We start from the raw sequence: 14,419 nt of genomic DNA, 5'->3' as shown, positions 1-14,419 counted from the left end.
TACACAATAAAAATTAATGCATACAGTACATCCAAGCTAATACATGATAATACATTTTTGTGTCTTCCACCCATTCAGTATATGTCAGTGATATAGGTAGAATAGAAATGACAAGTATTCAGATGGTGACCAAAAAAATGTCTCCCCATCTATTACATCACCCATGAGCTACAGTGGGTACGGAAAGTATTCAGACCCCTTTAAATTTTTCACTCTTTGTTTCATTGCAGCCATTTGGTAAATTCTAAGTAGTTCATTTTTTTTCTCATTAAAGTACACTCTGCACCCCATCTTTGAATGAAAAAAAACACATGTAGAATTTTTTGCAAATTTATTAGAAAAGAAAAACTGAAATATCACATGGTCATAAGTATTCAGACCCTTTGCTCAGTATTGAGTAGAAGCACCCTTTTGAGCTAGTACAGCGATGAGTCTTCTTGGGAATGATGCAACAAGCTTTTCACACCTGGATTTGGGGATCCTCTGCCATTCTTCCTTGCAGATCCTCTCCAGTTCCGTCAGGTTGGATGGTGAACGTTGGTGGACGGCCATTTTCAGGTCTCTCCAGAGATGCTCAATTGGGTTTAGGTCAGGGCTCTGGCTGGGCCAGTCAAGAAGGGTCACAGAGTTGTTCTGAAGCCACTCCTGTTATTTTAGCTGTGTGCTTAGGATCATTGTCTTGTTGGAAGGTGAACCTTCGGCCAAGTCTGAGGTCCAGAGCACTCTGGAAGAGGTTTTCATCCAGGATCTCTGTACTTGGCCGAATTCATGTTTCCTTCAATTGCAACTAGTCGTCCTGTCCCTGCAGCTGAAAAACACCCGCAAAGCATGAAGCTGCCACCACCATGATTCACTGTTGGGATTGTTTTGGGCAGTTGATGAGCAGTGCCTGGTTTTCTCCAAACATACTGCTTAGAATTATCACCAAAAGTTCTATCTTCATCTCATCAGACCAGAGAATCTTGTTTCTCATAGCCTGGGAGTCCTTCATGTGTTTTTGAGCAAACTCTATGTGGGCTTTCATATGTCTTGCACTGAGGAGAGGCTTCCGTCGGGCCACTCTGCCATAAAGGCCCGACTGGTGGAGGGCTGCAGTGATAGTTGACTTTGTGGAACTTTCTCATATCTCCCTACTGCATCTCTGGAGCTCAGCCACAGTGATCTTGGGGTTTTTCTTTACCTCACCAAGGCTCTTCTCCCACGATTGCTCAGTTTGGTTGGACGGCCAGGTCTAGGAAGACTTCTGATGGTCCCAAACATCTTCCATTTAAGGATTATGGAGGCCACTGTGCTCTTAGGAACCATGAGTAATGCAGAAATTCTTTTGTAACCTTGGCCAGATGTGTGCTTTTGCACAATTCTGTCTCTGAGCTTCTTGGGCAGTTTCTTTGAGCTCATGATTCTCATTTGGTCTGACATGCACTGTGAGCTTTGAGGTCTTATATAGACAGGTGTGTGCCTTTCCAAATCAAGTCCTATCAGTTTAATTAAACACAGCTGGACTCCAATGAAGGAGTAGAACCATCTCAAGAGGATCACAAGGAAATGGACAGCATGTGACTTAAATATGAGTGTCTGAGCAAAGGGTCTGAATACTTATGACCATGTGATATTTCAATTTTTCTTTAATAAATGTTCAAAAATTTCTACATTTCTGTTTTTTTCAGTCAAGATGGGGTGCAGAGTGTACTTTAATGAGAAAAAAAATGAACTTTTTAGAATTTACCAAATGGCTGCAATGAAACAAAGAGTGAAAAATTTAAAGGGGTCTGAATACTTTCCGTACCCACTGTACATAGTTCTTACTAACTTAGGAGGTGACAACGCCATATTAAGCTGTAATAATTTTTTGAGCTCCCCATCATTATATGTAAGTATCTCTAGCACAGAATAGTTTATTTTAAGTAGGACATAGGCAAAGAGAAGATCCCATCAGCATTAAAGGGGTTGGCCACTACTTTACCTGTCCCTTTCATGTAAACTAACTGCTATAGATAAGAACTTAACTAAATACCTTCCTTTGCTAAATCCTTCTGTTACCTGAGCTGCTCTCCTGATAATATGATCTCTGAGTGAGAATCTTCTGGCTTCCTGTGATGTCACGTCAGTTCCGAGCAGGGCTTGCCGCACGGCGGAGGAGCTGCAGTCAGCAGAGCTCACTCAGTTTATATGAACGATGCTAGTTCTTCCTTGCATCTGTATGTATACAGCTGGGTGAATATACATGTACATACACTGCTGTATACCCTGTGTAATGTATATACACCCTGCTGTATTTTCTTTATAATATGAATACATTCAGATCTCTCCCCATCCATCCATTGATCCATTCCATCCATCCAAATATCCATCCCATCATCCATGTCAGTGAAGGGGGGTATGGAATAATATTTATTGTCAAGGTTGCTGTTCTGGTGCTTTGTGCATTACTTCTATTCCTTGCAGTGTCCTGTACAGGAGATCATGCTGATGCTGTGTGTCCCATGAGGAGTTACAAGTCTGTGCTCACTGCTGTCTTGCAGCCCAGCATGAGGAATGATGGGAAATGTAGTAAGAAGAAAAAGAGAAGATTCTGAAGAGGAAGTGATTGCTATGACAGAGTAGGTCAGAGTAAGTCAACCAGAAAGACATAAAATAACATGAAATTTGGCAATAAAAGGTATATGGGGTTATTTAGGGGCCTTAACCTTAAGCATTTATGGCAAAACCCATAACTGAATCGGGTAGTGGACAACTTCTTTAACTATGACATTTCCCAAAATACAGCAGCCAATGAAATTTAATGCCATATCTGATATTTAGGAAACTAAACATTAGCATTGAAGTAAAACAATAATCGAACCCCTAATGTTCCTCAATATAAATCCATGCACCATCATCTCCGATCCAGGCTGTCTGACACACCACAGTACTGTCTAGGAACAAATCTTAATCACAGTATATCCAGCTTGTAAACTTTAGTAATGATAATCATACAATAGAAAGTCTTGTATCCCAAAGAAATGTTTATATTGTCCAACTAATATTTTAAAACAATTGAACTTTGAAGGCTTTCTCAATGGCATAAATGGAAATTGAACTGTATAGGTTACTATGAGTAATATCTGAAAAGGAAAGATAAGTATACTTTACCATATAATAGCTTTATATAGCAATCAATAAAAAAACAAAAAAACACAGCTTTATGCTCCACTTTTTATGTGTAACTACTGCCTAAGGTGCAGATGCGATGTGCCATGTGGTCATGGCATTTTATCTGGGAGCTTTGTATCTTCTGCATAACTCAGATATTCCCTTATTTCAATGGTGCCCTCATTAAAATCAGTGAGACTATGACATACATTCATTACAAGCTATGGCCTCCCAATCGTGTCTTCAATAATTTCTCATCGGTATTTCAGATTATAACGTGAAAATTTACTTTAAAGCTAATCTCCTGCCCCCTGGCTTGCTCTCAGTCCCCTGCCCCCTGGCTTACTCTCAGTCCCTTGCCCCCTGGCTTACTCTCAGTCCCTTGCCCCCTGGCTTACTCTCAGTCCCTTGCCCTCTGGCTTACTCTCAGTCCCCTGCCCCCTGGCTTACTCTCAGTCCCTTGCCCCCTGGCTTACTCTCACCTTCTGGCGTCTTCATCTGCTATCAGCACTGCTACCGTTGGTCTCCGGCAGTTTGTGACCTGCCAACTGCTCCAACCATGGAGCAAGCTGGAGGTCACAACTCAATACAAGTCTATGAAAACCATAGACTTGCATTGAGAGCTTGTCAAGTCAAAAGCTGTGCTCACAAGATGGTGCTGAGGAACCGGAACGGCACCGAAAAAAGGTGAAGACGCCGGAGGGTGAGTATATGACTGGTTGATAGGTTTAAAGCACCATTCCAGCGCTGAAAAAAACCCTGTTGGAATGGTGCTTTAACTGAGATATGAAATGCAGCTCTTATTTTGATCCTAGAGATTTCCAAATATACGTTTTGGTTTATTCAGTATTCTGTACAGCTATGTTTCCAATAAAATATTTACTGAGTACATCTGTCAGGGTCACCAACCACCGCAACTGTCCATAAAAATAAATTGATGCATTTGTGATTTTTTTTTTTAAGTTGAAGCTATTTGCACAAATTAATAGGACTACCACTGATAATAATAAATAATATTACTGTTATTATTTTAGCGTTCACAGTGAATGCAGCTAATGTCTTCTTTTCTGAATAATGGGCTGTAGACATATATCACTTAAAATGTTAATGATTTATTATGACTTTCTAATGTGTCAGCAGAAAAAAAGTTGTCTGTCTGTGATTTTTTTGAAAAGCCATCCAGAGAAAAAAAAAGTTGGCATCTTTGATTTTCGTCAGTGTTTAGCGCTGTTTCTATAATTGCGAAAAATGTGTGCATAGCAATTGGTGAAACTTGCACCTACATTTTCAGCATATATTGACATGCTCCTCTCAATTTTTGCTGCAAATATATTTTGCAGCATGTGCATCAGATTTCTTAAAATGTCATACCCTTTGCTGGCACTGTAAAACGAAGCAGATTTTCCACAAGTTAATATGTAGTGAAAAATTTGCAATTTTTTTCCACCGTGGAGTGCAGAAAAGGAGTTTGTGAAATCTCAAGTGGTCCACCCAACTACTTCAACTATTGTCCTGTTTTCAGGGGAGGAGGGGGAATGAGAACAGGACCACAGAAGCTACCTGACAGTGGAGTTGAAAACCATCTGGCATCATTCTGAGCTCCAGTCGGAGATAAAGAAGGCTATAAAGCAATTATATCTCTGTACAGTCCTCTGTATATCCTGCTCTACACTAATCTCTATGATCAGTGCAGAGCCGGAAATGAAAGCTGATCATGATTAGCTTAAGTTTGACTGGTCAAATTACTGTCAGGATGATGCTGGACGGCTCTGACACTTTGATGATGGTTTTGCTTGAATTGCATTTTTTGAAAACAGCCCTTATTTATTCCCATGACTTACATACAGAACATACCTTGATATCTGAACTGAAGTTATTAATTTTGCTGCATCCAGCATTCTCCAGATGGTAGTTAGCCCACCTCAGGAGTAGCTCTTCTGGGGAAAGCTTCATGAGATCTTCTAAGCTCTCTCCGTCCCGTAACAAGGCTATTAAAGCTGGACAGAACAGGGTAGATTTTTAGATTATGGAAGAATGATAATGAGCTACATAAACTGGCCATACACATGAAAGGAGAAAAGTTAGCTGAGATCACTAACACCAACAATATCAGCTGATCATTGAATATGTAGGGTGTCTAGTCAACTTTCAAGGGAAGAGGGACATGGTGGATTGGAACATGTCTGATCCTATGTTTTCACATTACATATGCCACGTCCAGAAGTATCTGTTTAAGGGCTCACTCACACCACCGTGAGAAAAAAATCATCCCACTTTATTGGATAAGAATGGAACCAATTTTTTTATACTGCCCGGCCTAAGTCTTCTTGTGTATACTGGTGTTGGGACCAATCTCATGTGTATACAGACAGCTAAACTTTTTGAATGAGACAATATTCAAATTTGAGGAAACGTCAAACTAAAAACTTTACATATTGTAAAAGTTTTCTCTTCCATATACTCACAATGGCATTAAAAAGACCATGACTTAATAATAATAATAATAATAATAACAACTTATTTTTATGACTAAAACTCAATAGTTATTGCACCTTCATTCCTGCTCAGCTCAATGTCTGCAAACAGCCCAATCTTGATAACTTGCCACAGAAGTCCCAGCACCAAGTATGGCTTCCCTTCCTTTAAATCTTCTGCACCAATGTTGACCACGTGACACCCAATGGCTGATGCTGAGTTCAAAGCTAAATTTAAATTTTCCTAAAACAAATATAAACACAAAATAGGAAATAATTAAATTCAGCTCAATTTTTTAAAGGGGTTGTACCAAGTACAAAAGTTAACCCCTATCACTACCAATCCCAAGAATGGAGCTCTGAAGAGTCTAGAACAAAGTACAAATAAAAATATATATAGTAGTATGTACAGTATATACAGTATATTTATATGCCTTGTACATATACATACTACTTGACCCTGCTATTATGTCTGTCTTTCATACCTATGGCTGAGAAATAGATTGTAAGCTCTGTATGATTTTAGGGTGATTTTCAAAGGCAAACTTTTATTGCAATCTAAAATCACTATCTGACGCATTAAAAAAGAAAAGGAACCTGTTCGGTGATTTGTGGTGCCTGAACCATGGACAGCATGAATCAGAAATAAGCTTTGTAATTGCGGATATCTATGTTCTACTCTGAAATGCAGACTTAAAGCAGACTTGTCATGTAAAAAAACGCTATTAACCTGCAAATATGAGGTCAATCTGCAGTTACTAGCGTTCTAAAGCCCTGCAATGCCCCCACTGAAAGCCCAGCTGGCGGGAGGAAATTAACTTTATTCCTTTCTACAGCCTCTGGCTTTCAGTCATGGAGTTCGGCTTCAGTCAACATTCAGTACATAGTGAGCGGCGGCTGTAACCATGTCCTGGCACTGACTGACAGCCAGCTCAGCAGTGTATCAGTTAGTGCTTAGTTAAGCCGTTACTCACTATGCGCTGAGGCGATGACTGAAAGCCGGAGGCTGTCATTAGTAATAAAGTTCATTTACTCGCTATCAGTGCAGGAGCCGTACGGCTTTAGAGCACTATTAACCTGAAGATTAACTTTACATCTGCAAGTTAATAGCGTTTTTGGGACATGACAGATTCCCTTTATGCAGAAGGCAGGAACAGGGGGCGATTAGACTCCTTCTTTGATTCATGCTGCTTATGGTTCTGACTCCATGAATCACCTGACATGTTCCCTTTAAGAGGTTGCCTATATTTCCTATATATACAGACATAATAGAGAGTGATTACTTATTCAGAACCCCTCTAGAAACCAGGGAGGATAGTCAGTACAGCGAACAGCTCCTTCTCTGATGTACTCCGCATGACCATGTACAACTTTAGAAAAAAGGACCAAATCATACAACATTTTCCTTGAGAGGCAACAGCAGAGCTTAATGGCTCCATGTTTAGGGGTTAGAGGAGCTGGATTCAATGTATTCGGTTGCAACATGAGGCATCTTTGGGCTAGGATCACACGACAGTATTTTCTCTCATCTGAGAGAATCTGGCCAATTGTGCAAATCACACTCTGATCACAGTTTGATCAGAGTATGATCATGGAGTGATCCGATTCTCTAGGATGAGAAGATGGAGACAAAAAAATCTCCATCTTCTACCTTCTGTCAGTCTGTGGAAATCAGACTATACTCAGACGTCATCCGAGTGGAGTCCGATGTTTTCCAGACACTCATTGACTTGCATGGCCAAGTGCGATCCGAATATCTGATCAAACACGGGCATGCTGCGATTTTTTCCTCTGATAGTCTCTGCCCGAGGAAAAAATCAGATATGTGTACAGCCCCATAGAATAACATGGGTACAAGTCCTATCAGTCAAAATGATGAATAACACTCGTCCAATTCTTATGGTCGTCTGCCCTTTACCTTACAAACCATTTAGGCTAAGTTCTCACAATGAGTATTTCCTGATGCACAAAAAACGCAGTATATTACAGTTTCAGCAAAGTTGATGAGGTTGATGTAAAACTTGCATCCACTATGCTGTTTTTTTTTAAAGCTGCGGAGATTTTTAAAACCGCAGCATGTCAATTTCTTTTGCAGTAAAAATTAGTTTTATTTGCAGATTTTCTCTATAGACTTTAAAAAGATGCGGAAAATCAGCAAATAAAAAAGCATAAGTATTTTTAGGGCATTTCTGCTGTGGAAGATGCACGTAATAAAAATTGTATCAAAGCTAAATAATAGGAAATTTCCTAAATTAAAGCAGTTTTATTTAACATGAAATACCAAGAAAAGACAAAAAAAGCATGTGAAAAAAACATAAAATAAACTCACAAAAAGACTAAATTAGCTAATTTGTGCACAAATGCTGCAAAAAACCTGCAACATCAAAATACACCAAATTCTCATCATGGGAACTCAGCCTTAAAGGGCATCTTACACCAGGTTATTCTTACCTAATTTGAGAGCAGCATGATGTAGGGGAAGAGACCCTGATGCCAGTGATGTAGCATTTACTGGGCTGCTTGCTGCAGTTCTGACAAAATCTCTGTTTTATCTGCTGCAGATCGACCAGTTCTCTGAATGCTGAGCTCTGTATAATCCCACCCACACCACTGATTGGCAACTTTCTGTGTACACTGTGCATAGGCAGAAAGCAGCCAATCAATAGAGGGTGCCACAACATGAATGCAAGAGTTAGTGGTGTATTTATATTGTACCTGGATAGTGAAAGGAGTTAACTTCTTTTTGTTGATGGCTCGTTCATCAATTGTGTCTGGAACTGAGAGGTTGATCATTTTGCTTAGAAAAAAAAAATATTAGCTTAGAATGTTTTGTTGTGAGCATGAAAAATGATCTAGAAATACATAACTGACACATACACACTTTTTAAAGTGTACTATTTACATTATAATATATATATCTATATATAGATATATATATATATATATATATAGATATATACGGTGCAAATGCCACTGTTCTCCTGAATTTGGCGTTGTTTCTCTCTTGTCTTTAGTTCCTGAACCTCTTCATTCATGAGATATGGCCCCCTATTCCCTGCAAGTAAATCTAGTCTTTGTATCCATGTGGGCGTGGACATCAGCTCCTCAATGGTGGTCTTATTGAGGACCACACCCAGTTGGCTAAACAGACCAGCATTATACAAAACAAGAGGGGTCACATCTCAGGAACATAGAGGCAAATGAACAAACACTAAACAAGGTGAGAGTCAGTAGAAGAGCGGCATTTAGACCAGATAGACAATACACATTTATGGCAAGTCAGAGGTTCTCTTTGAGGGTGTTATCTCATCAGAAAAAAAACCCTTTCAAAATGAGGCTGCCTGATTATCCCTGGTGATCATGGCACCCCCGGCAAACAGTTCAATTTGCCAGGGTAGTACATAGCCATTGAGGCATTTCAGCAGACATTGCAGGGGAACCTAGCATTACATGATGCCCCCCTCAAAGGGCAAATGAACAGGGCTGTTCTTCTTGAGACATTCCATTTAAACAACATATGTACAATATTAAAAAATAAATTATCAATGGATTGTCCTTCTATTTTCCACACTGAACATGGCAGAAACAAATAGTTAGATGCTCAGCATGTGCTGAATGTTAGGGCCCAGACTGCACTACTTTGCACTTGTTTCATGTATAAGCTCTAATGTATACAGGAGTAAAGGAAACAAAGAAACCTACCAGAGGACAATCCCATCACCCACTGCTTTGAACAGGTCATCTGTGTCTGGGTTCATGGGAATGACATGTTTGCAGTCTGGATCTTTTTCTAATGCCTTATTAATCCAGTTCACAAAAGCATATTTTTCCTCTTCTGTAATGAGGACATGAAGATATAAAGTATATTAATATATGTACTTAAAGAGATATTCCGATGTTTTATTAACAAAGTGTCTCTTTCCATATTGCTCTTCAGCGCTTTGCTTAGCTGAATCAAGAATTGGCTTTCTCTATCCGCTACACTTGAGCTGGGCAAAGTGTGACCCATGGGTCACATGTGGCCCTTTGGCTGTTCCTGTGTGGCTGCAGCCAAAGGGTTGGAAATAGAGGCGTCACACACCATATGGCCGCCCTCTGTCCGGCATCTTAATCCCTCAGGATGCAGTTACCGGTGGATATAATGATGGAACACAGAGTCATCAGCGCCTTCTTTCACCATTGAGTCAGTGTGTCTGAGAGCACAGCAGGTGCCATGATGTCATTACTTTTCGCTCACTGTGTGGATCATCAGTAGACATTGCAGACCAGTGCAGCAGGGGAACAGGGTTAGGTGAGTAGTTTTGTTTATTTTTTTTAACTGTCAGTACTTGTGGGAAAATGTGGGGGCCTCGTACTGCATGGGGTGGCATCATACTGTGTGGGGGGGATCACACCGTGTGAAGGGCTGTGAGAGGACATCAAACTGTGTGGCGGGCTTTTTGGTAACATACTGTTTGAGGGGCTATGTGAGGACAACATATTCTGTGGGGAGCTGTGTGGGGACATCATACTGTTTGAGGGATTGTTTGGGGACATCATATTGTGTGGGAGGACATCATACTGTGTTGTTTGGGGACATCATATTGTGTGGGAGGACATCATACTGTGTGAGGCACTTTGTGGGGACATCATACTGTGTGTGGAGCTTTGTGGTAACACCATGGGCAGCATGATGGCTCAGTGGTTAACTCTGTAGCCTTGCAGCGCTGGAGTCCTAGGTTCAAATCCCACAAGAACAACATCTTCAAGGAGTTTGTATAATCAACTTTTACTTGCATGGGTTTTCTCTGGGTACTCCCACACTTCCAAGTTATCTCCTACACTGCAAAGACATACTGATAGGGTAGATTCCCTATCCAGATTCATTGTGACTCCCAATCTGAACACTGATGATAATTTCTGTAAAGCGCTGTGGAAATTAATAATGCTATATATGTGAGAAAACTAAATCATACTGTGGGGGGGGATGTTTACTTAACCCTTAAGTAATTAACAGGAAGTCAGAACTGGAATGGAGCTGGCAAGGGAGGTGAGATGTTTTGATTTTGACAAGGAAAAACACTCAGATTGAAAGGGGTTGTCCTAGTGATGGACAACCCCTTTAATTATGCTCAATATTAAGTGACAAAAATTAATCTAATACAATAATAATAATAAGAAGAAGAATTATGTTTGACCTGTTGGCTCAGCCCTTCACAATTGTCACGATTAGTGTTGGGCGAGCGTGCTTGGCACGGCTCGATACTCGATTGCGCATCAGGGTGCTCGATCAAGTAGCGAGCAGTGGCGAGTATCGTGTGCTGCTCGAGTGCTCGGATCCCCTTAAGTCAGTGTTTCTTAACTCCAGTCCTCAGGACCCCACAACAGATCAAGTTTTCAGGATCTCCTTAGTATTGCACAGGTGAGAGAACTTCCATCACCTGTGCAATACTAAGGAAATCCTGAAAACATGGCCTGTTGCGGGGTCCTGGGGACTGGAGTTGAGAAACATTGCCTTAAGTGAATTATCTGAGCCGGGGAAAGAGAGAGAGTTTTTCCATCCTTTGGAAAAATGCTTGAGTTTGCCATTCACTGCTATTGTACTCGCTACTCAAGTCGAGCAAGTCCAAGCGTCCAATGTGCTCGATTTGAGTACCGAGCACTGAAGCATTTCACTGCTCGATCAACACTAGTCACAATCTTTCATGCGGCCCCTTAGGAAAATTAATTGCCTATTTCTGCTCTAAACCATAATAATCAACTAATGGAACTCGGTATTACATCTGGATTTACCTATACCGTGCTGAAGGTTATTATGAGTGAAGTAAGAAAATAATCCACAAATGTACCTACCTGAATAGGAATGCTGAGTGCCCACACTGGACTGTTCAGATGTGCCACCAATTGCACAAATACCTTCTTTCTTGTTTATAGCCTTTCTGAATGTTTTGGCCACATCTGAGCTTTTAAGGTCATGAATAACCTACAAAAAGAGAAAATACTTCGTAAATCTACTATTAGTGGAATAAATGTAGCATATACTATGTGCTGTCAAAAACAATGACATAAAAACACTTATCTCTTGCAAGATAGATCTGTACATGAAAGTCACATTGCTTTTTGGAATAAAGCTGGGGCTACACTGCAACATGTGTCGCGTGACAGCAATTCTCAGACAAGTCGCACAACCAAAAACATCTGAGCAACTTGTTATGCGACTATTGTAGAGCTGTAAAAAAAAAATGGCCAAGTCGCAGATAAGTTTCATGCAAATTGTAGTAGCCTGTGACTTGTAGTGAAGTCTATGGCAAGTCAGTTGCATGTGACTTTCAACCCGCAAAAGAACAGGACATATGAGTCTAGTTGTAAGCTCAGTAACCAGTGTGAAAATTCCAAGATTTCAATTTTTTTTTTAAATAGATAGCAGAATGGAAAATTAAAAATAAGAATAATCAAAAATTAAAAAAAAAAATTAACATGAAAACATAATTTTAATTGGCTTCCTCTACTTTAAAAGTTATTGTCAATAGGCCTGGGTGGGATAATAAAAAAAATAAATTCTGTACTCACTTCCCAATTGGAAGAAGCCAGCATAGGCATAATGTGAAACCTGCAGCGAATTAGTGGTCACATAACACCCCCACTGTATGTTGATGCCACAAGAACGGCAGCTGACAAAGTAGTGAGTACAGAGGAGCAGAACTGGTTCAGAAGGAGAGCGTAGAATTGCTTTTTTTTTCTTACCCCAAACTGGGCCCATTCACAATAAAGCCACGTTCACACGTTCAGTATTTGTTAAGTATTTTACATCAGTATTTTTAAGCCAAAACCAGGAGTGGAACAATCATATGAAAAGTATAATAGAAACACATCACCACTTCTGGATTTATTACGAACTCCTGGTTTTGGCTTACAAATACTGACCAAATAGTGAACGTGTGAACGTGGCCTAACTTTTAAAGCAGGGGAAAATCTATTTACACAATGGGTCATTTTCTGAGGACACATTCCCTTTAAAGAACCGGATAACCCCTTTAGTGAAGCTTATCGGGGTGTTGTATTAACAATCTATTCTATTAACACAAAATGCAAAGAAAGCATTTTAGGTCCATGTTAAAAAAATAATGATGATGATGATAGTGATGAAGTATAAGAATAATGACATTTGGCAACTGGTCTTTGTATCACAACACAAATACCATCATTTGGAACCAATTAAGATGATATGAATTTACACCCAACCAGCAGTGAGAAATAGTAATTAATATAACAGTAGTTAATCACGTATCACCTACGATGGAGGACTTGGCGCCTATACTGATGAAAGATGGCATGATGCCATGTGATACAGACATAGAAAAAATATTAGGTAATGATTGGTACATAATAGCTAATTCTAAGTGATGGTTACACAGTCAACAGATACATTTGCTTCTGAGCAACTACTCTGTTCACTACAAAGAATACAGGCTGTACACATAAAAGCCTCAATCAAATATAAGAATTTAAATTTTCTCCAATGATTCAGGGTAAACTTACTGAGATAAATTCATCAAAACTGATCTTCCCATCTCTGTTCTTATCTCCTGTTTCCATAAGGCTTTGGATTATCTCTCGTAGTTTATACCCAGGGAGGGGCAGATTAGCAGCTTTGAACAGGTCATTTAATTCATTAGGGCTTATGTAACCATTTCCATCAGTATCTAAAACGAGAAAATAAAGATGTTACCAGGTACTATAATATGGTGGGCATATTTATTTAGGAGAACTTATTGATATATAACTCAATATTTATATATTAATTTTATATACATTGATGGAATACTGAGTATAATTTTGGGCTCTAGCGGGACATAGAAGGACATACCTGAAGAGGAGTGCAGAGAAGAGCGACCAAGGTTGTTAAGGGAACTCAGGGTTATTCAGTTTGGAAAAATGATGGCTTAGGTGCCATCTTATTACAATGTACAGATATATGAAGGGAGAGTACAATGATATTTCTAATGATTTTGTTACAGGCCTTCAACAGTGACAAGGGGACATCCTCTACTTTTAGAGGAAAGAAAGTTTAACCTTCATTACTAGTGTTGAGCGAACGTGCTCAGATAATATGCTATCCGAGCATGCTCGAGTCTTATCCAAGTATCTTTGTGTCTGAATGGCGCTCCTACGGGTCCATACACTCATAGTATGGACCTGTAGAAGAGCCATTCAGACGCGAAACAGCCATTAACCACTCTCTCCCGCACATATCCACTGCAAACCTGCACACCGCTGAAAATTTCCAAACTGTTGGATTAAAGGACTTTTAAGCAACAAGGATTCGGTAAGTGCTGCTTTTCGTTTTTTCTTTGATACATATTTCGGGCATGGTATACTAGCCCCAGATAAAGTGGAAATTCAGCCACATAGCACCGCTGACTGTGTGTCTCATGACCCAGCAGCTCCTGCTCCCTCCCGATACCCAGTGTTCACATGATAGCTGGGTCTGGAAGAGGGAGCACTGACATTGCTTCATAATCTTGTTCATGTTTATGTACAGAGTGATCAGTAAGGCAGAGAGAGTGCTTAACTCTCCCTGCTTTCTCTATAGGGAGTCTTGACTGTGTCTGACAGCCGTATCCTCAACCCCGCAGCTGAACAATCTCCTACAAGTTGTTTACTCTGCATTGACATTTTAGAATGTCACTACAGAGTAAAATAAGAAAACCGTCCGGACGCACAAAGTCTATGGGTGGTCCAGAAGTAGTTAAAGATCACAGGTCAGTGGCATTTATAACTAAAAAATTGCAAATATTTTTTCAGGTGGAGTCATATTACATAATTTTCCTTTT

At 39.9% G+C, this 14,419-nt stretch overlaps 2 protein-coding genes across 2 annotated transcripts in view; one reads left to right on the top strand and one right to left on the bottom strand.

Annotated features, from left to right (window-relative positions):
• Positions 1 to 14,419, top strand: part of LRRC63 (leucine rich repeat containing 63) — a 118,218-nt gene that overhangs the window by 42,803 nt on the left and 60,996 nt on the right. The window lies entirely within an intron of this gene.
• The window catches only part of LCP1 (lymphocyte cytosolic protein 1), a 50,667-nt gene that overhangs the window by 25,133 nt on the left and 11,115 nt on the right, over positions 1 to 14,419 (bottom strand). Inside the window, exons 3-8 of the mRNA XM_073663840.1 lie at positions 13,125 to 13,288; positions 11,439 to 11,568; positions 9,309 to 9,441; positions 8,322 to 8,403; positions 5,685 to 5,850; positions 4,987 to 5,129 (exon numbers count right to left, since the gene is read on the bottom strand). Coding sequence (XP_073519941.1) covers positions 4,987 to 5,129; positions 5,685 to 5,850; positions 8,322 to 8,403; positions 9,309 to 9,441; positions 11,439 to 11,568; positions 13,125 to 13,288 — 818 coding nt within the window. The remainder of the gene's footprint in view (positions 1 to 4,986; positions 5,130 to 5,684; positions 5,851 to 8,321; positions 8,404 to 9,308; positions 9,442 to 11,438; positions 11,569 to 13,124; positions 13,289 to 14,419) is intronic.

Source organism: Phyllobates terribilis, unplaced genomic scaffold (assembly GCF_046119375.1).
Source record: "Phyllobates terribilis strain yellow unplaced genomic scaffold, ASM4611937v1 Scaffold_2__4_contigs__length_985480577, whole genome shotgun sequence".
In the NCBI taxonomy this organism is placed as follows: domain Eukaryota; kingdom Metazoa; phylum Chordata; class Amphibia; order Anura; family Dendrobatidae; genus Phyllobates; species Phyllobates terribilis.
Note: the sequence above shows the minus strand (reverse complement) of the source record. Positions and strands in the feature narration are given on the sequence as shown.